The following is a 22,579-nucleotide window of genomic DNA, read 5'->3' as shown; positions in this document are numbered from 1 at the left end:
CATCTTTGCTCTTTTCCCTTCTGAGACTTCCTCAAAGTCCAATTTTATTTGCTTTAAAAAAAAATACCAGATGTACACATCTACAGGGAAAAAGAACTCGTTGAGAGTACACAATGATCGGAATCATTCAAATGAAAGAGAATGCCTAATCCTGAGCTTTAAAAAAGAAAAGAAAAAAATGATGTATTGGTTCCTACTGAGCTCACTCTTACAGTTTTATAAAGGTCTCTTTAGTTCTAACTTTGTGATACAGGAGGAATAGAAATAAGTGAGACAATTAACGTCTAATACATTCCAAATGAGCTGAAAATTGCTAGGGTTTAAATGTCATCCACCGTTTCTCGAGAGTAAGCATGAACTATCTAGATGATTAGCAACTAGATGCACTTGTCACTTTTTATGGCTTTATCAGTGCTCTCTCTCTCTTTCTCTCTCTCTTTCTCTCTCTCTTTCTCTCTCTCTTTCTCTCTTTCTCTGTCTGCTTCTCCATTCATGCTCAATGCTCATTCTTTTGTCTAATGCAGATTTTAAGCCTTTATTATCTGTCTGTTCTGGTTAATCTTGTATGACTAAGTGATACGTTGACAACATAACAATGTTAACAATTATGATGCTGTGTTTAATAATACATAAACATGTCCTATTTTTCCCCTCCTGAATATTTAAAGGAACTTGATTGTTTCAAACTTCTGTGTCTATAAATTTACTGCTCACTGAACAGCTGAATGTAACCTTTCCGGCAAACTCTCCGAGAAGATACTTGGCAATTACAAAATAAAAAAATAAAAAAAATGCCAGCAATTGTGTATTGCCAAAAGGTAATAAGCAGGGCTGGTCAATTTATTTTTGCTATCCAAGGCTGCTTCATGGCATGAAATACCCTTGAAAAGAGATGTTAGTCTGAGAATTAAGTTGGTAGGTCACCCATAAGAGAGTAGTGCTGGAGTAGATTTCCTTTATTGATTTGATATCTAGATGTCTACCCTGCCTTAATCGAAACCACTCAAGTATAAAACCTTTTGGGTTTGGTGCAGAGGTAAGGAGACACTACACTTGGCCTACACTCAAGTAGGACCCTGGCAGAGACACATGCCCGACTGGCATGTTCCCTCCCTCCCTCATGGTCGATTGTTTGGGAGCTTCATAAGCTTTCTTCAGCCCAAACATCACGGCGACCGATGTCAACAGACACCGGCACACTTAGGGATCCACAGAGTCTGCGCAGTTCGTGTGACAGATCTCAGCAACTCAGCATTTTGGCTAATCTACTTTATTTACATATAAACCCACACGGAGCACTGCAACATGGCTCCCCCTCTCTCTCTAGCGTCAGACAGCAAAGAGAAAAAGAACAAAGGACAATAGTCCCACTTCAGGAAACACAGTAACACAAACATCCTGTCTCCATCACTTCCCACTTTGTGGAGTCAAAACATATACCGTCATGTGATAGACAAAAATCCCATCACTGCAGTCATGGAGCAGGAATTCTAAGATGGTAGATGAGTCCATAGCAAAAAGGAAGTTCACTTTCTTTTCATATCTTGCACATCAAAGCAGTTTTAATTATCTGTTTTACAATGGGTGGTTAACTGCACTGTTGGTAAAATACGTTGATACTGTTGAGGGAACCCTAGAAGGACTGTTACTAATCTTTTGAAATTTACATTATGTTTTCTTTCTTTAGAAAGTATTTTGGAGAAAAAATTGGAATGTATTTTGCCTGGCTGGGCTTATACACAGAGTTTCTTATTCCATCTTCGGTAGTTGGAATCATTGTGTTCCTGTACGGATGCTTAACCATTGAAAGTGACATTCCTAGGTAAGATTGCACATCCACAGTGTGGTTTGATATCTAAGATGATGCTCAGGTGCATTATCGATGACTTTGTGCTGAAAGGTATCCATTTACAGAGCTGGTCAGCTGAAAAAGAATGAGGATGAGATTTTTTTACTCCTCCAGTTTCTTTTAAATACTTGTCTGTCCTCCATTCGTTAAAAGCACATTGCCTTGCTTGCTACCATTGCAGTGTCCTGCCATACAAATATCTGCCCAGCACCTTCCATTGGTATGTTGTTGTTGTTGTTGCTGCTGCTGCTGCTGTTTAGTCATATAGTCATGTCTGACTCTTCATGACCCCATGGACCAGAGCACGCCAGGCACTCCTGTCTTCTACTGCCTCCCACAGTTTGGGCAAACTCATACTTCGAGAACACTGTCCAACCATCTCGTCCTCTGTCGTCCCCTTCTCCTTGTGCCCTCCATCTTTCCCAGCATCAGGGTCTTTTCCAGGGAGTCTTCTCTTCTCATGAGGTGGCCAAAGTATTGGAGCCTCAGCTTCAGGATCTGTCCTTCCAGTGAGCACTCAGGGCTGATTTCCTTCAGAATGGAGAGGTTTGATCTTCTTGCAGTCCATGGGACTCTCAAGAGTCTCCTCCAGCACCATAATTCAAAAGCATCAAGTCTTCGGCGATCAGCCTTCTTTATGGTCCAGCTCTTACTTCCATACATCACTACTGGGAAAACCATGGCTTTAACTATTTCTGTTCTGACATTCTCAAATATATCTCCATCCTCTGCCTCCCCCCCCCCCTTACTCCCCTGTCTTCATATGCCTCATCACTGAGGGCCAAACTACCAATTATCTTCAGTCATGTGTAACGGTTTGCTTCAACATTGACTTCTCCCTCTCCACCCCAGCAAATGCAGCCATATCGGCTGCAATCAATAGTGGAAGATCAGGGAGTGTATTTGGGTGCTTTTAAGAGAGAGAATGTATACATAAGTTGGCGCCATGCCCCTTAGATTGTAAATATGAAGGTAGGATTTGTGACTCTTTATGTCACAAATAATGGGGCACGGGTGGCGCTGTGGTCTAAACCACAGAGCCTAGGACTTGCCAATCAGAATGTTGGCAGGTCAAATCCCTGCGACGGGGTGAGCTCCCATTGCTCGGTCCCTATTCCTGCCAATCTAGCAGTTCAAAAGCACGTCAAAGTGCAAGTAGATAAATAGGTACTGCTCCAGCGGGAAGGTAAACGGCGTTTCCGTGCGCTGCTCTGGTTCGCCAGAAGCAGCTTAGTCATGCTGGCCACGTGACCCGGAAGCTGTACGCTGGCTCCCTCGGCCAATAAAGCGAGATGAGCGCCGCAACCCCAGAGTTGTCTGTGACTGGACCTAATGGTATGGGGTACCTTTACCTTTATTTTATGTTCTGTGAACAATGCCTAGCTACTGTAAGCAAAATTATTGTGATCACAAAAATTACTATTAAATAAATATTGTATTGATTTTGCATTCTTGGTTAAAGACAAGCAAACATATCAGATGCTGTGCAGTTTCCCAGTTACACTATAAATGTGACTTCTGTTCTGTCCATTAACTCCGTATTATACATTCTGAAACTGTGCTATCATTGGGAGAGCTGAAAGTAACATTACTGTGGGTATGAAAAAGGTCCCACCTTTCCAACAAGAATGTAATTTCCTTGTCCTACAAAAATACTCTTTTAATATCTAAAGTGGTGGAGTTTATGGCAAAACTGGATCTGTAGCACCCTCTGCTGTTTTTCTGCCATAAGAATGTGTTTTTGTATTTTATAAGGAGGTGATGAACTTTGGTCCTCCAGGTGTGGCCAAACTAGGTATATTGAGAGTTGTCATTCAAGAATATTTGCAAGTCCAAGGCTTCCCCACCCTGTTTTAAAAGGTTCAATGCTCATTCTACCTTTTAAGGAGAAACCTGCTTTCATGGTCACTGTATTTCAGCTGCTCACGCTGTGTCAGTCTCTTTGCATTTTGCTGAGCGTATTGTAAGGCCTGCTCAGAGAAATTGAATATCACTGGTAGATTTGCGATAGATCAGAATGCAAAGGTCATGTGTTTCCATGGGTGCAAATGGCTTCTTGATGCAGGATGTTCTGAACAGGAAAAACCGTTCAGAGAAAGGGCTGAGGATATTTGTGAAAAGAAGCAATAGAAACTAGGTTTGAGGTGGCAAATATGACAATTGGCTGAGAGGAAGTGGAGAAACAGAGAGGGCTTGCCAGATTTTGGAGGCTTTGTAAAGGAACAGCATCTCTTTCCCTGGGCTTAAGCTGTGCCTTCACCTATATCTACCCTTTTATATTTGCAAATAAACTCCAATATTCTTGAAATATCAAAATGACCTCCTTCCAATGGAAACTGAACCTAGTTAAGCATTCCACCTAGAACACATCACTCAGAGGCGTAAGGTGTGCCTAACAGTCCTACTTTGACCAAAGTGAGTGTTCATTAGAGTGGGAAAAAATAAATGATAGACAAAGGAAAAGTGCTCAGCCCTTCCCCTGCCTGTCGCTTCTTCTCCACACTAATTAATAATAATAATAATAATAATAATAATAATAATAATAATAATAATAATAAATATTTATATCCCGCCCTCCGCAGCCGAAGCCGGGCTCAGGGCTGCTAACAACAATAAAATAGTACAACATTCTAAAATCATTCATTCTAAAATTAATTCAAATCAAATTGATGGCAACCATTGGGCTGGAGTTCTGTGAAGATTGCCAAAGGAGGGAGTCAGGCTGTGCCCTGACCAAAGGCCTGGTGGAACAGCTCTGTCTTGCAGGCCCTAATTACACCCCCGCAAGAGATGGGAGTTGCCCCCCCCAATCCCATATTGTCCCGTCCCAGCCAAAGGACCTCTGTCTTCAAAGGATTTAACTTGAACCGGCTCCCACGTAGCCATCCAGCCACAGCTTCCAAACATCTGATCAGTGTGTCTGGGGCCGAGTCAGGATGGCCATCCATCAACAGATAGAGTTGGGTGTCATCAGCATACTGATGGCAGCCTAGCCCAAAACTCTGGACAAGCTGTTTTTCTTCCACCTGCAGCAACCACTTGGATGGGAGAAATGACTGGGGAGGGGGAGGGCAAGGAAAATGGTGAGCAGGGGAGGCTCACCATTTTCCTGCGTATTTTCCAAGCCACCTTCTCCTGCGTATTTCTTGGTGCCACTAAATAGCACCCTCCTCTTAGCATTTTGTCAAGTTCCCACACCTAGAGGAGGATGCTATTTCAATTTCATTTGGCATTAAGCCCAAAGAAATGCTTCTTAGTGGTTCTTAGTGATTTTTTAAAAAAAATATTGCCTTACTGGAGCCATTTTTCATTCTCTTTTTGTAATTAAATTGTATTGATTGATTCTGCAAAGAAGTGGGTAAGATCTTAATAATCTTTTGTTCCTACTGCCGCTTGTCGTCGTTTTCATTTGTAAGTCACCACGAATATTTTTTTTAAATAGAAACATGGCCTGCAGATATTTCAAATAGATAAATAAGAAGGAAAACAACCAATGAATTTAAATAAATACGCCCTTCACTTAGCCATCATCTGGATGTCTGAACTTCTGCCATTCTGTTCTCACTGAATGAAAGTCTGTGACTGTTCCGTAGCAGAAAGCAACTTCCCTCACAGATTACATGTTATTCTAATCTTTTTGGATTTTGCTCTTCATAGCAAGGAGATGTGCGACCAACGTAATGCCTTCACCATGTGCCCTCTGTGTGACAAGACATGTGACTACTGGAACCTTAGTAGTGCTTGTGGCACGGCACGCGCCAGCCACTTATTTGACAACCCTGCCACCGTCTTTTTCTCCGTTTTCATGGCACTTTGGGGTAAGTTTTGCTTTGAATGTTATATAGCTCAGTTAGACAGGGCAACATTCATAAGATGATGCTCAACGATGGGTTCATTCCAGGTTTACAAAACACCACAAAAGTAGTACCAATAAGGAAACAAGGGCTTGTTGGTAGGTTAAGAGGCAAACATGTAAAGGGGTTAATTGGTGTTTTAACTGGTATGGGGAAATTATAGAATCGTAGAACTGTAGACTTGATTAGATTTGTTCTTGATGCAGTCTTGGTTTGGTTTATTGGGTTGTACAAAAAGAGGTGCGGGAACTGTTGTTAGAATCCCCCGCTCAATTAGCCCTAACAAGACAAGCATATTAACCTTGATGCCTTTCTTAAGCAGTCCAAGCTCTGAATTCCCCCCCCCCCCATTAGTTTGGGCATTAAGGAGACAATGGTCTCAGAGGCAGCCATACAAATGTGCAAATCTTTCTCACTCTGCCCTATCAGTTCCTTTGCCTGTGGACTGAGCCTGTTGATTAGGGGTAGAGCTTGTGTTGAACTGCATGTTGTTATGATCCACGTGTGTTATACAGTGGTACCTCGGGTTACATACGCTTCAGGTTACAGACTCTGCTAACCCAGAAATAGTTCCTCAGGTTAAGAACTTTGCTTCAGGATGAGAACAGAAATCAGGCGGCAGCAGCAGGAGGCCCCATTAGCTAAAGTGGTGCTTCAGGTTAAGAACAGTTTCAGGTTAAGAACGGACATCCGGAACAAATTAAGTACGTAACCAGAGGTACCACTGTATAAGAATTTTCACATACTAGTGCTGGATCAGGAGACCAGTTACCCAGCTGTTCTTGGCACTGGCGGAGGAAGAGGCCTGCAGGGGGAGCGCATCGCCCCCGGCAGCGCGATCCAGGCAGGGTGCCTTTGCAGCTGCTCCCCTGTAGGCGCCACACCCCTACAGGCGGCACACCACGCCCCCAGGACACGCACCACGCCCCCAAGATGCATGCCAGCCCCGCCCCCACCTGCTCTCTGCCCCCCGGTGCTGGAGCATGAAGCTCTGCCACTGGTTCTTGGTCGGAGGAGTTTTGCCAACCTTCTCTTTGTTGGTTATGGTCATCAATGCTCCTTAAGGATGCAAGATTCAATGACTCTTGGGCAGGGCCAGTGGGGTTAGCCCTTAGGGTATCTTCAGTAGCTATGTGGCTAGTTATCACTGGATGGCAGCAGTCTAGGATAGTCTTTTGTAGGGGAGGCTCGGCTGTTTCTTTATTGCTCTGCTTCCTCTCCTGGGCTCTAGTTAGCACCATGGTGGATTTATTGCACGTTCATAGAATTGTAGAGTTGGAAGGGACCCCCAAGGGGCATCTAGGACAACACTCTGCAATTCAGCTAAAGCATCCATGGCAGTTGGCCACCCAACCTCTGCTTGAAAACCTTCAAGGAAGGAGAGTCCACCGCCTTCCTAGGGAGTCCGTTCTACTCTTGAACAGCTCCTACTCTCTGAAGGTTCTTCCTGGAATCTCCTTTCTTCCACTTAACAGGATCCAGCTGTGCGGCTGACCCTGGTTTCCATGCATTTGTGCACAGGGATGTACATGGAAGCATGGCAGCTCCCAGTGAGTTCCATAAAGCGTGTTCTCCTTCATGGAGAGCACATGTTGTGGTGGGGGCCGCCAGGACACTCCAAAGTTGGGGGCGGGCTAACTGATCGTTGGCCACTGATGCGATTGGGACTTCCCTTGTTGTTGGGAAGAAGTTAATGTTGCCATTTATTGATTGACAGCCAGAAATACTAAAACTCCTTGCACGAGGCTAGGGCTTCCTCTTTTCACCTGTGCATCGGATTGCCCGTCCCTCCCTCCCTAGAATAGGGTTGTTTGCTTTGACCTTGCTATGCCTGTCATGGGGTCGTCTGCTTTGGAGCGGGGGCCTGGTAGGAATTTTGTCCATTTGGCTGATTGGCTGGGGCCATTTGGTTTTTGCCTACTGCGCAGCAAATCGTCACAACTTGTAAGGTTGTGGTTAGGCATTGGTTTATGGTTTGGTTGATTGAGGGGCATGGATTGGCTGTGCCTGCCCCTCTAATGCTGCTGCTGCAAGGGATTCCGTTAAAGGAATCGGGGGCTAGCTATTGCTTGTCCACCCTGTCAAGGGGGCTCGGGCCATAGCAATGAGCTCTTGGTTGCATTTGGGGTGAGGGCAGATTCCCTGCTCCGCGTAACCCCCAAGTGTATTCTCCCATTCTGACTTTCGCATCGTGCGGAATGTCAGTCTGTCCCCCATGGTGGGGGCAGATAGTCGCAACCAATGCCTAAGCAACCACTCACAAATTTGTATTTTAATAAAGTTGTGGCCAAAATTATGCCAAAAATCTTAAACAAAAATTCTGTGTGATGTGTGAGTTATTGGGGTGGACCTGGGGACCTCGACACGCAAGGCAAAGTAAATCCCACAGTGGGAAGGACCAGAACTGCTTCTCACACCCTGGGCCTTGGGGTCACTAGGCTCAGTGGGCAAGTTAATTCCCCAGTCCCAGTGGTATTCTGGTGGTTGCTGTTCCCTCCTGTTATGATGGACAGGGGCATTTATTTATTTATTCATTCATTTATTACCCACTCTTCATCCTAAGGTCTTGGGTGACGGAACAACAATTTAAAACACAGCATTAAAAACAGTTTTAAAAAGTACAGAAAATGCCATCAGAGAAAATAGGGTGGGTCTTGAAAATACAGACTTTCAAGTGACATGCACCACGGTGAAGAGGAGCATTTTCATCATAATAAAGTTCCTGCATGGGCTCTATGATTTTTCCAGGGCTCTTTGCAAAATAAACCACCCAGTCACAACTTGTCATAGCAATACCATTTGCTAGTAGAGTGTGATAGCAGAGCTATAGGCCATTAAAAAAAATACAGTTGTTCAGTTTTTCCTATAGCCACCCTAATCAGACTGGCAAAATAAATTAAGTATGTTGAATTAGCAAGAATAGCGGCAAGGCTATGAGACGTTACAGACGAAAAATTTACCAGAGGGGGGGATATTTACAGAGTTTATGTAAAAGACCATTGTCAAAATATTAATCCGTCAGCAGGCCTTGATTGCGTTTCTGCAAGTAATAGGTCAACTTTATAAATTTAAAGTAATTAGAATAACAAGGAGAAAATAAAGCCGAGTGTGTAATTAAGGTATTCAGTTTGGGAACTTAATGGGAGGATCGGAGGTCATTTCAAATTCATTACAAAATGATGTACAAAACAGGTATCAATTAAGGAATGAACGTTTGTTTATTTTTATTATTTCTTTAACACCTGTTTAATATTTTGTTATATAGTTTTAAAACCAATAAAGCATTTTTAAAAACAAAAAAAACAAACAAACCATGTTATATGTGGACTAATACACAGACATTTTCAGATATTTGGGCATTGGATATTGCACCTGTGTAGCCAGTGGAAATGATTAGGGTGGTGAAGGACTGTTCTACCTGCCGTCCCCCTGGAAGGTGATCTCCTTTTCTCTAGTTACCAGTCCTGACATTTTAGAAAGACTCCCTTGACTGCAATGAGGCCAATAGGTTATCATTCATGATGACCATACAGACTAATATTCAGTAATTTGAAGCTGGATTATGATAAATGCTACCCAAATTATTAATGTTAGGATTTCAAGACCGGATGAGCTCTGGTGTTCTATTCAAGGTATGGGAAAATATAACTTCTGGAAAGCATGTTAAAATTTTCTCTCAATTACCGTATTTTTCACTCTATAACACGCACCCGACCATAACACGCACGTAGGTTTTAGAGGAGGAAAATCCGTAGGCATGCCACCCTTAGGCATTTCCTCCATAACACGCACAGACATTTCCCCTTACTTTCTAGGAGGAAAAAAGTGAATGTTATGGTGCAAAAAATACGGTATATGCTGTGTTAGAATTTCAAGGTCATGCAATGAAACTGTTTGGCAACAGGTTCAAGTCAGGCAAAAAGTAGTGCTTCATTTCAGAAAAGTTCCCTGTATTGTTGATTATACTCTACCTATTCTAGGCGTCATTCTAGACTGCTCAGGCTCTGATTTGCTACATATCTGTATTAGGAGAGTTTGAATATTCAGCATACTGGTAATCAGAATAATCAATTTTGACTCTGAAGCCCTCTTCTGATTAAAATTGGATTTTCTTTCTCAGCCACCATGTTCCTTGAAAACTGGAAGCGTTTGCAGATGAGACTAAGTTATTTCTGGGACCTAACTGGCTTGGAGGAGGAAGAAGTAAGGGTTTTTTATTATTACTTTTTTAAGTAGTCCAAATAGTTTTCAATAAAAAAAATCAGGTGGAGACTTGCTATTATAAATCCGTAGGGTGTGGCTGGATATGATATTGGGACAAAAAGAGGTTCAATCTAAAGTAAAACAAAGGTAAAGGACCCCTGGACAGTTAAGTCCAGCCAAAAGCAAATATGGGGTGCGGCGCTCACCTCTTCAGGCCGAGGGAGTCAGCGTTTGTCCACAGACAGCTTTCCGGGTCATGTGGCCAGCATGACTAAACCGCTTCTGGCGCAATGGGACACCATGATGGAAACCAGAGCAGCGCACGGAAGCACCATTTACCTTCCCACTGCAGTGGTACCTATTTATCTACTTGCACTGGCATGCTTTTGAACTGCTAGGTTGGCAGGAGCAACGGGAGCTCACCCCATTGCAGGGATTTGAACCGCCGACCTTCTGATCAGCAAGCCCAAGAGACTCTGTGGTTTAGACCACAGTGCTCCCTGTGTTTACCTTACCTCAGCCTAGAATGAGATGATTGCTGTCACAGGAACAGAGAGGTGTAGTAAGAGTGGATACCGGGATATTTTCAGTACCAAATAAAGTCGGATTTGGTGGGAACCATCCAGCCATGCGTTTGTTTAGTAATATAATATTAATAGCAAGCATAACATGGCACTGAGATTTTAAGTTTTCTTTAAACAACTTCCGTTTCTGTTATATGCTGTTGGTGGAAAATCGTTTCATAGGAAAAAGAGATAAATCTCTCAAGCCTTTTCAGCTGAGTTTATCTTTGGACTATAGTAACTCTGTCCAGAATAATGTTTGGAGGAAGCTTCCCTTTTCTGTTGCTGAGCCCAGTTATCATGCAATGAAAATCTTAACGTTTTCTTGTATCCGTCCCTGGTTTAACACTGACCTATATTCCCTTATTCTACCTTTTCAATATGCTTTTTTAAGAAGGGTTAACATGATTTGCAGCCTTCTAGATTTCAACCCCTTTCCCCTTGGTTTCTAGTAGCTACATGTCAGAATGAGAGGTGGACGGTGTAGATGAATTCTAAGATTCTGCAGATGTTGAGTGGGGAGGGAGACAGGGGAAGAATCAGAAAGTTAATAAATGATATAAATGTGAAGATTAAAGGGATAGGAAAGATGGTTAGCCTTAATCACAAAATTAGAAAGATTACTGGAAAGAAGAAAAAGAAATAACTTGAGATTGACACAGTGAACTACCATTAAGGCAACTGAGATGCATGAGAAAATGAAGGGAATCAGAACTGAACATTCGAGCAGGGATAAAAAGACTCCTGCATTAGCTCTGTTTCTGTCTTAGATGTTAGTCATTGATGGAATTCTGTTTCTCAGTATTTTATTTTTGCTGTGCGTTTAAATTTACACCAGTTCAGAACCCGGTATAATTATGATCGTTGTTTAAGATAGGGGAGGCTGCTTGATGTAGGAAAATTCTCCAGTCTCCAGACCAGGGTTGAACCTTCAATCTATCCAACTGTTAGTTATATGTAGGGGGGAAAGTATATTGTTTCAAACAGAAAACAAATCAATGGATGTCAGAACTGTTAAAAAACAACACAGATACGTTATTTTAAAATTCCCATAGGTAACTTCCATAGTGTAAACAGTATATTTGAGTCTATTCCTTGGTCACAGAAAAGTACTATTGACGTCAACAAGGCGTTTGCATAAGTACAAAATTCAGGATTTTGCTTTTTGTTTCCGAGATGGGAAGTCTCAGTTTTCATTTGGAACAATTATTTGGTCTTTAGCTTGGCTCACATGGTTTTCAATAAGTGTCTGGCAGCTGGACTGGCGGCCTTCCAGCATTAGTGGATGTGTGTGATGTGGATATATATATATATTCTCCGGACATGGATATTTAGACTTCCTCAACACATCAGAGTCATTTACAATTGTCACGGCCACCCAGGACGGGTCCCAGCTCACAAGAGACCTCACTCCGTTGCAGTTTATTTACAGGAAAAGTTTATTGAAGATTTCTGCTTCTCGTACAGTTCAGCATCGTGGCCGTACGTCTGTCACGTTAGACCGCTGAAGTCCCCTCTGACTCCTCCCCTCTTCCACACCAACTTAATAGCCTGGCTCTAGACCACCTCTTCCTCTCCTTTCTTTTCCGCAGGGTCTTCCTGCCCCCCTGGGTTCCCTCTCTCCGTGACTCGCCTGAGGCTGAATCCTCTGCCGCCTCTTCCCCCCTCCTTCTGGCTTTAGGGCCGGGCTCCTCCCCTGAGCTCTCTCCACTTCCGCGCGCCTCTACGTTTGAACTTGGCGCGCGTACGTTGCTGCTGACCTTTCTTTCGACCGCTACACCACCCCTTGTTCTGCTCTCCACCCTTTCCGGCTGAACACCTTGCTCCAACCCCCTTTCTCTGTTCTCTCCTAATCCTGCTCCCTCCGAGAGGCTGACGACTCCACCCCCTTTACTCCGTTCCGGCTGAGACGCCTCTTGCTGCGTCTGTCTTCCACTGGGCTCCTCTCCGCTTCTCCCTTCTCCTCCCTTTTGCTTGATTAAGGTAACCCCCTTTTGAGAATCCTCTGACTCGCTGCTCAGACTCGTGGATTCCCTCAGAATTCCGTCATCTTCTTCCTCATCCTTCTGCCCCTCCTCCCACTCGCTCTCCGTCTCCTCTGTCATCTCCTCCTCTCTCCCAGAAACCCTGACATCCATCCCCCCCTCGAAGCCCCCCCTTCCCCCCTCCCGCTCGCCGGGTGCAGGTTGAGGAAAACGTGGTTCTTCCGGGGTCGGTTCAGGATACAAGTTGTCCACTTCAACGTTCTCCTCTGTCATCTCCGTATATGTGTGTTCGAACTCGGGTTCCCCACCCACAGACCTCACAGTCTCTTCCTCCATCACTGCTTCTCCTGGCGCTGCCTGCCAAGGACCTACCATCCATCTCTGACTCCATGCCTCCCTTGGCTGATCCACCCACCAACAAGGGCCTGTCTCCTCCCCCCCCAGTCTCGGATCCCTGGTCGGGCTTGTTTCGGGCGTATGGCCCTCGGGTGAGGAGAAACCCTCGAACGTGCTGTCTGACAAAGTGGGCGTGAAAAGCCAATCATCAAAATACTCCTCGGGCATGGGCTTGTGCGGAAAAAGTGCATGGAACTCCTCCTTCAACAGGGGTTCGTCCAACGCGTAACCCGGCACCCAGCTATTGGCAGAGGCCGGAGTGCCTTCCCTGGCTAGAAAATATTCAACTCCCTCCTCCCCCCATCTCGAGTCCAGTATCTCTGTGACCTCGTTAAGAGGTTCTGGTCTTGGCGATTCCCCCCCCTCAGGCGCCCTCCTACGTGGCTCTGGGAGTGCTCCTGACTCTTGAAACCTGTGTGGGGTTTTGTAGGGAGTGAGCACCGACCTATGAAAGACCGGGTGCACCCTGGAACCCTCCGGAAGGGCTAGACGAAAAGCCACCGGATTGATCTTAGCCTCAACTTGATATGGCCCTAGCTGCCTGTGTCCTAACTTCTTCTTGGCCAATGACCTGGCCGGCATCGCGTGGGCTGCTAACCACACCCAGTCCCCAATCTGGATGTCCTCTCCCGCCCTCCTGTGCTTATCGGCCTGCACCTTATACGCCTGTTTTGCCAGCTCCAAATGTCTCCGCAGCTCCTCGTGCACCTCTTGCAACTCCGCTGCAAACTGGTCGGCATCTTGAGGCCCCCCCCCTCCTGGTGCCGCAAATCTCGGGAAGGTTCTGGGATGACGGCCATTGTTCGCGAAGAAAGGCGTCACCCCGGTGGATGCGTGTTTCGTGTTGTTGTAGGCGAATTCAGCCATCGGCAGATAGTCCACCCACGCCGCAGGTCGCTGGTTGGCGTAGCACCGCAGGTACTGCTGCATGATCGCGTTGACCCTCTCCGCTTGACCGTTGGTTTGTGGATGTCTCGCCGATGTCAGGTTGATTTTGACGTGCAAGATGCCCAGAAGCTTTCGCCAGAAAGTGGAAACAAACTGGCGCCCCCTGTCGGACAAGACGGACTGCGGAAGTCCATGCACTCTGAAGACGTGATCGATGAAGAGCTTTGCGGTCTGTTCTGCCGTCGCCACCTTGGCACAAGGGATGAAATGCGCCATCTTGGTGAACAAGTCCACCACCACTAACACCGCCGTCTTACCTCTGGAGCTGGGCAGGTCCGTAACAAAGTCCAACGCTACCCTCTCCCACGGTTGCTGCGGTGTCTCCAGCGGTTCTAGCAATCCCGCCTGCTTCTGGTGCACTGGTTTGGACCTCTGGCAGATATCACACCTGGCGACGTAGTCCGCCACCTCTCCTCTCATCTGGGGCCACCAAAAGTCTCTAGCCACCAACTCCATCGTCTTCTCTTTGCCGAAATGGCCTGCACTAGGGGCGTCATGCAATTGTTGCAGAACCTTGGCTCGAAGATCGTCGGTGGGCACGTAAAGGGCACCCTTACGAGTCAAAAGTCCATCTTGCAATTGGAACTCATCGTTGTCTCGCGACCCTCCGCGTAGCTCCTCCATCTTGGACTGTGCAAACTGATCCCTTTGCAACGCGCGTCGCACCGCGTCCAGGTCGACTGCGATGGTAGCGCACGTCCACGCCTGCGGTGCGAAAATGTGCTTTGCTGCGATTGGAGCTGCTTCCTCCAAGTATTGCGGCTTTCGGGACAGCGCGTCTGCAATAACATTGGAGTCTCCTGGGATGTATTCTATTTTGAAGTCGAAATCCGCAAAGAACTCCGCCCAGCGCATGTGTCGCTGGGTCTGTAACTTAGCCGTCCGCCAATACTCTAAGTTCTTGTGATCCGTGCGGACTTGCACCGTGTGCTTGGCTCCTATTAAGAAGTGTCGCCACGCTTTGAAAGCTGCATGAATGGCCAACAACTCCCTGTCCCATATGGTATAATTGCGCTCCGTCTTGCTGAGCTTCCGGGAGTAGAACGCACCCGGTCTCCAGTTGCCTTGTGAATCCTCTTGCAAAAGAACGGCCCCAACCGCTCTGTCTGACGCATCGGTCTCTACCCGCATGGGTCTGCCGGGATTCACGTGGAGCAGCTGCTCTTCGGAGGCGAAAAGACCTTTAAGCGTCCGGAAGGACCGCTCCGCTTGTTCGGTCCAGACGAACTTCTTCTTCTTGGAACTGAGGGTGTCAGTGATAGCCGCCGTCGCGTTCGCAAAACCTTTAATAAACTTGCGGTAAAAATTGGCAAAGCCGATGAACCTCTGGACCTCTTTCCGATTTCGAGGGCTTTTCCAGTCCAACAGCGCTTGAACCTTAGCCCTGTCCATGGCCAGTCCCTCGTCGGACAACTTGTAGCCAAGGAAATCAACCTCTCTGACATCAAACTGGCATTTTTCCAACTTGGCGTACAGCCTGTGGTCCTTCAGCCTCTGCAGGACCTCCCTCACGTCCTTATCGTGATCCTCCGGCGATTCCGAGAAAATCAGGATATCGTCGAGAAAGCAGACACACTTCTTGTAGAGGAGACCTGCTAGCACGTGGTGCATAAATGCTTGAAAAACGTGGCTGCCATTTTGGAGACCGAAAGGCATGACTCTGTATTCGTATGTGCCCAGAGGGGTGAACATGGCGGTCTTCCACTCATCTCCTTTCCGGATGCGGATGAGATTGTAAGCTCCACGTAGGTCCAGCTTGGTGAAAATCTTGCCCCTCCTGACGGTCGCTAAAAGGTCGTCAATCTTGGGCATGGGGAAAGCTTTGGGCTTAGTCAAGCTGTTTATGAACCTGTAATCCACTATAAGCCTTTTTTGGGGCGTGTTTTTCTTCTTCACAAAGAACACAGGGCTGCCACCCGCTGCTTTAGATTCCTGGATGAAACCTCGCTTGAGGTTATGGTCTATGAACTCCCGAAGCTCTTGCATCTCGTCTTCCGACATGGAGTACAGCTTGGCAGCAGGCAGTTGCGCCCCTGGCACTAAATCAATCGCGCAGTCGTAAGGTCTGTGAGGCGGCAACTTGTCAGCTTCCTTCTCACAGAAAACCTCCAAGAAGTCCTGGTACTTGTGAGGCACTGTTTGCACCATACCCAGATGCAACTGCTGCTCGGCTTCTCCTCCCTGATCGGTCTGAAAGCAATGCTGAGCACAATACGATGAACAAAAGGTGATCTGCCGCTGGTACCACGCAACCGCGGGACTGTGCCTCTCCAGCCAACTCATGCCTAACACGATGGGTGTGTCCGATAAGTGGGTGACATTGAAACTAATAAGTTCTCGATGGTTGCCAATCTGCATCATCATGGGAGGGGTTTGCTGCACCACTTGCCCCCCCAGCAACTTCCTGCCGTCTACCGTGACCACGTTTAGAGGCGTCGTTGCAGGCAGGAGCGCCATGTTGTGCTGCTTAACGAACTGCAGTCCCACGAAGTCGGCGTTGCTTCCCGAATCGATCGTTATTGGAACCTCGAGGAGTCTCCCATCAGGCAACTGGAGTGTTGCTGTGAGCAGAACTGCCGGTCTGGGAGGCAAAGGGTCCACGCTCTGCAGTGATGCTGGGGGCTTGTCTACAGATCCGCCTGGCTGAGCCCCAGTAGCTCTGCTTCCAGCCAGGCACTGTCGTTTCCCTGAAGCTGCTCCCCTGGTTGCACCTCTGCTGTTACAGTTGCCAGTGCTGCAGTGTGCTTCTGGAGCCTCTGGGGGCACTCTTTCGCCATATGGTGCGCACTGTCACAGATGTAACACTTCCTGGTTCCTCTAGGAGGCTTCGCTTTGGCTGCACCAGGGACAGGGCTCTGGGATGGCTTCTGAGCCCTAGCACCACCAATCTCCATTGGCTCCTCGCTGTCCTTCCCCATTGGCGAGGGGTGCGCACGGCTGAAATCCCTGTGCACAAAAGGGAGAGTCCTCGCTTGCGCACGCGCTTGGGGCCCGTCCTCCTCGTGCCACGGACGTCCCTCATGTCGAATTCCAATAGCTAAAGCCCGTTGCACCACGTCTTCTAGGGTCTGGGGTCTGTCCCCCCTAGCGATCTCATCCTTGATGGGGGGGCTCAATCCCTCCCAAAAAAGATCTCTGACCGGCTTACTGTCCTTTGGCCAATCTAAGGCGGTGAGCAATGCAAAAAATTTAGAGTGGTATTGGCGCACAGTCGCTTTCCCCTGCCTCAGCCCGTGCATTTGACGGCGCGCAATGTCCACATCCACAGAGGATTGAAAACAAGAATCCATCGCTTTGATGAACGCAGTTGAATTGCGACGGGCCGGTCCATCTTCGCGCCACAGATTGCGTAGCCAAGCCCTGGCCTCCCCATGCAGGTGCGAAACAATGAACCCCACTTTCTCCTCCTCATCTTTAAAATCGTGACGGAGTAAATGCAGTGCATATACGACGTCCGCTCTGAAATTGGGATAGTCTTGCAAGTTGCCATTAAAATGCGGAACCAGGGCACCCCCCCTCCGTCCAAGCGCAATGCCCTCCGCTCTGGAACCTGGGGCCCCCGCCCTGTCCGCGTGTTCCCACCTTGCCTGCAAATCCTGGCACGTCTTCTCCAAGTCGTCATTCTTCTTCTGCGAAGCAATGACTGCCGATGTGAGAGCGGTAACCTGATCCCGCAGTGCAACCAGCTGCTCCTCAGCGCTCATGGCTGCTCCCGTTCGTGAGCTTCGCAAAAAAAAATTTTTGCTTTCAGGGGAGAGGGGACTTACTGTCACGGCCACCCAGGACGGGTCCCAGCTCACAAGAGACCTCACTCCGTTGCAGTTTATTTACAGGAAAAGTTTATTGAAGATTTCTGCTTCTCGTACAGTTCAGCATCGTGGCCGTACGTCTGTCACGTTAGACCGCTGAAGTCCCCTCTGACTCCTCCCCTCTTCCACACCAACTTAATAGCCTGGCTCTAGACCACCTCTTCCTCTCCTTTCTTTTCCGCAGGGTCTTCCTGCCCCCCTGGGTTCCCTCTCTCCGTGACTCGCCTGAGGCTGAATCCTCTGCCGCCTCTTCCCCCCTCCTTCTGGCTTTAGGGCCGGGCTCCTCCCCTGAGCTCTCTCCACTTCCGCGCGCCTCTACGTTTGAACTTGGCGCGCGTACGTTGCTGCTGACCTTTCTTTCGACCGCTACACCACCCCTTGTTCTGCTCTCCACCCTTTCCGGCTGAACACCTTGCTCCAACCCCCTTTCTCTGTTCTCTCCTAATCCTGCTCCCTCCGAGAGGCTGACGACTCCACCCCCTTTACTCCGTTCCGGCTGAGACGCCTCTTGCTGCGTCTGTCTTCCACTGGGCTCCTCTCCGCTTCTCCCTTCTCCTCCCTTTTGCTTGATTAAGGTAACCCCCTTTTGAGAATCCTCTGACTCGCTGCTCAGACTCGTGGATTCCCTCAGAATTCCGTCATCTTCTTCCTCATCCTTCTGCCCCTCCTCCCACTCGCTCTCCGTCTCCTCTGTCATCTCCTCCTCTCTCCCAGAAACCCTGACAACAATATTGTTCTAAGTCAAACCGCCTTCCCTCTCTTAAACAAAGATCTTAATTCCACTGGCTTCGGCACCGGTGTGACTCCAATAATTTCAGCTAAACCACACTGGTGAAAATAAGTTGGGAATTAAACCCAAAGATCAGAAACTTGTAAGCTTAAAGCTGTCTTTGGGTGTTTTTCATTTCACTTAAATCAAGAAGGGGGCACACGAATCATTGCACTACCTATGTACCCTTTGCCGATCTCCCCAGATTTCAAAGTTGAGAACTTTCTGTACTCACGGAGTCTCCGTGTATATTTCAGAAACCAGATTCTCCAGGTTTTTAACACAAATGAGGAGACGCAATGAGCATTCTAGGTGACCAAAATGGTAGCAGGGCAGAGCTAGTGCATTCATCTGTACTCGCCCCACTTTCAAGTATCCTTATTACTCTATAGACCAGGGGTCAGCAAACTTTTTCAGCAGGGGGCCGGTCCACTGTCCCTCAGACCTTGTGGGGAGCCGGACTATATATTTTTTTTTGGGGGGTGAACAAATTCCTATGCCCCACAAATAACCCAGAGATGCATTTTAAATAAAAGCACACATTCTACTCATGTAAAAACACCAGGCAGGCCCCACAAATAACCCAGAGATGCATTTTAAATAAAAGGGCACATTCTACTCATGTAAAAACAAGCTGATTCCTGGACTGTCCACGGGCCGGATTGCGAAGGCGATTGGGCCACATCCAGCCCCCGGGCCTTAGTTTGCCTGCCCATGCTATAGACGAACAAAGGAAGACAACTAAACTCTCTGGCCTATAGACCTATAGACCAAAACGATACACACAAAGAGTGGGTTTTCTTTTTTTTCCTGGAAGAATGCTCAGGTATGAGTGTCATCCATTTGTTCTGGCCACGTTTGCCTGTGCTGGGGAGTCTGAAAAGAAAAAGGTGGGGAAGGAGGAGTGACAAGGACTCCACATGCTCAGGCCACTGCTAACTGCTGGCCATCTGGACCTGGCAGGGTCCAGGAGTGCTTCTTTTGCCCCATGCTGGGCTTGATTTTTTTAAAAGTAAGCTAGGGAAGCAAGGGGGGATTCAGGTGGCGCTGTGGGTTAAACCACAGAGCCTAGGACTTGCTGATCAGAAGGTCAGCTGTTCGAATCCCCGCAACAGGGTGAGCTCCCATTGTTCGGTCCCAGCTCCTGCCAACCTAGCAGTTTGAAACAGTGGCGTAGCGTGGGGGGTGCAGGGGGGGCCGGCCGCACCGGGCGCAACATCTGGGGGTTAGGGGGCGCAAATCCATGGGTTAGGGGGTGCAAATTACTTGCCTTGCCCCGGGTGCCGACAACCCACGCTACGCCACTGGTTTGAAAGCACATCAAAGTGCAAGTAGATAAATAGGTACCACTCCGGCGGGAAGGTAAACGGCGTTTCCGTGCGCTGCTCTGGTTCACCAGAAGCAGCTTAGTCATGCTGGCCACATGACCCAGAAGCTGTACGCCGGCTCCCTCGGCCAGTAAAGCAAGATGAGCGCCGCAACCCCAGAGTCGGCCACAACTGGACCTAATGGTAGACGTCCCTTTACCTTTAGGGAAGCAGACTCATGCCTCTGCCTTCCGCCAGTTAGATGGCGTTGACGGTGAATGCTTCCTTTGCACCGTGGAGGGGTTTTTCTGAATGCCCCCATATAGAACGTGTGAGAGAGATTCAGTGGTGATTTGTCTGAGAGAAAGCATGTATTTGTGATGTGGGAGCAGTGCTTTTTTCTAGGGGGGACCCAGGGCTATGCAAACCCCTAATCATTTTGTGAATCTTTGTACTTTTGTCCATTTATTGTATTTCTTTTTCCTGATTTAAACTATAAAATGGTGGTTTTCTTGAGTCAAAATGAGAGTACCCCTGTGGGGGGAAAGCACTGTGTGGGAGGGAGAGAGGGAGATCATTGTGTTCTCTGTGTGAGAGAGGAAAAGGGAGGTGTGTTTTATTTTATTACATTTATATCCCACCTTTCCTTTAAAGAACTCCGTCTCCCCTCCCCTTTTTATTGTGAGCTAGGCTTAGGACAGGCTTCCCCAACCTGCGCCCTCCAAATGTTTTTTGGCCTACAACTCCCATGATCCCTAGCTAGCAGAACCAGTGGTCAGGGATGATGGGAATTGTAGTCTCAAAACATCTGGATGGCTGAGGTTGGGGAAGCCTGGTTTAGGATGAGAGACAGTGACTGGCCCAAGTTCACCTAGTGAACTTTATGATCCCTAGTTTTATGGCTGAAGCTCCCAGGTCCTAATTCAACACTCTAGCCTCTCCACCACACGGACTCTCTGACATATGTGTGGTTGGGGAGAGTTGCAATTGGGCAGAGAGGGAGAGATCTTGGGTGAGAGAAAAAAAGAGAGAGAGAGGGATCTCCCTATCATATATTTAGTATACTGCATCAGGTATTAGTTATTGTATCAGTGGTCTGAATACCCCACTTAATTTAGCTTTCTGGAAAACATGAAACCTGCTTAACTATAAATATTTATCATATTTTACATTCAGCGAAAAATTTCAAATACTGTTCGGCCCCACAATGACCATAGCTGTCAACTTACAGATTTGAAAATAAGGGATCAGTAGCCTCGAAAATAAGGAATCAGCAGCCAAAATAAGGGATTTTGCTATGGTAAAGAGTTACTTACATTGATAGGATTGACAGACGCTGTCAATCCGGCATGGGGTGGTTGCAGCGGGAAGGGCGTTTACCGCCCTTCTGCATCCCTCCCCATCCCCTCCTCTTCCTCCTCCCTCAGGCCACCTCCTCAGCTGCCACCACGCTGCCGCCTCCGGGCTCGCAGGCGGGAGTCTCTCTCCCTCCCCCTCCCCGGCGGGGTAGGGCCAATGGAACTCCTCGCGCCAGGATGACAGTGCCAGCGCACGCTCTCTCTCACGGCGGAGGACCCTGAGCCACTGCTTCCCTCCCGAGCCAGGCAAGCATGAAACCCGGGAAATTTAAGGGACATCATCAATAAGGGACAGCAGCGGGACACCGCGCTGGGATAAGGGACTTTCCCACCAAATAAGGGACGGTTGACAGCTATGCACAATGACACCCCAAATGTTTCAGATGCTTTGTGTTTAAAAAGAAAGCTGGTCCACTAAGCTGAGCACGGCCCATGAATAGCCCATCTGTTGCTTGACTTGTCTCCTGTTTTTGCTGCCTGTGTCAGTTTGCACAGTATCAGAGAAGTTGTCAGGCAAAGAACACTTGGGCTTCGGCCACCGGCCACAGGTCTGATGCAAAGCTGCACCGCTTCTGTTCAAGCAAGAGCCCCAGAAAGGAAGCATGAGCCTTCCTGAACTGGTTATACAATCCTGTTTACAACTAACTGCTTTGTTCTGGCACTGTCTGACTGATCTCCCTCATCTCCACCCGCGCATTGTCATTTTAGTTTGTATTCCTCAGGACAGGGCTTGTGCCTCATTTTGGTTTGTGAACAGTGCCTGCCACTATAGTTTTCTACTTGATATAAGCTGCTCTGAGAGATAATTGTTTGAGTGAGATTGAAATATAATAAACAAACAAACAAACAAACAAAATATACATTTGCCGGGCAGGATTTGATTTGGTTCATGAGTTGTGTAGGTCTCATCAATATATATTCATTTGAAACAGACAACAGGCAAAGTGTGTTGCGTGGCTATTCCCTCCCCCCCCCCACAGGTGGAATGAAATAAAGACACCGGACACAAGTATTAAGGTTAATGGGCGAAAATGGCCACAACTTTATTGATTACAGGTAAGAGAGGTATTGGCTTTAGGTATTGGCCCCTAACCGACTATCCGGTCTAACCGGGAAGGGTTAAACACCAACAGGGGGAGCCACCCGAGATGCATATCCCTAGGCGCTCCCCGAGGGGTTACCGCTCGGGGGCGCGCTTTAGGCCCTAGCCTCCATAGGTTTCCGACGAGGCGTTGCCCCTCGGAGTCCTTTAACGAACTACCCTTCAAGCTTTGGGGGAGGTGATGGCGCTCCTCCCCCCCGATCTCATTTGCATGACAATTACCCCGGCCAATGCCTACCGCCAAAACCGAAGAAGTTGTGACAAATTGCTACGAGGTAGGCGAAAAACCCAAGTGGCCCCAAAAACCAGCCAATTCAGCCAAATGGGAAAATTCCTACCTGGCCCCTTGCGGCGACCAGCCGAAGCCCATAGCAAGGTCGATGGCAAAACCTAAAGGGTGGGTGGGTGGGAAACCGCGTCGGCTGCAGAGAGAAAA

At 47.7% G+C, this 22,579-nt stretch overlaps 1 protein-coding gene across 1 annotated transcript in view; it reads left to right on the top strand.

Annotated features, from left to right (window-relative positions):
- Positions 1–22,579, top strand: part of ANO2 (anoctamin 2) — a 152,789-nt gene that overhangs the window by 52,258 nt on the left and 77,952 nt on the right. Inside the window, exons 10-12 of the mRNA XM_081911712.1 lie at positions 1,688–1,822; positions 5,507–5,667; positions 9,824–9,906. Coding sequence (XP_081767838.1) covers positions 1,688–1,822; positions 5,507–5,667; positions 9,824–9,906 — 379 coding nt within the window. The remainder of the gene's footprint in view (positions 1–1,687; positions 1,823–5,506; positions 5,668–9,823; positions 9,907–22,579) is intronic.

The sequence above is a fragment of the Podarcis melisellensis genome, assembly GCF_964234715.1.
Source record: "Podarcis melisellensis genome assembly, chromosome: 5".
NCBI lineage: Eukaryota > Metazoa > Chordata > Lepidosauria > Squamata > Lacertidae > Podarcis > Podarcis melisellensis.
This window is presented reverse-complemented; position numbering and strand designations above follow the sequence as displayed.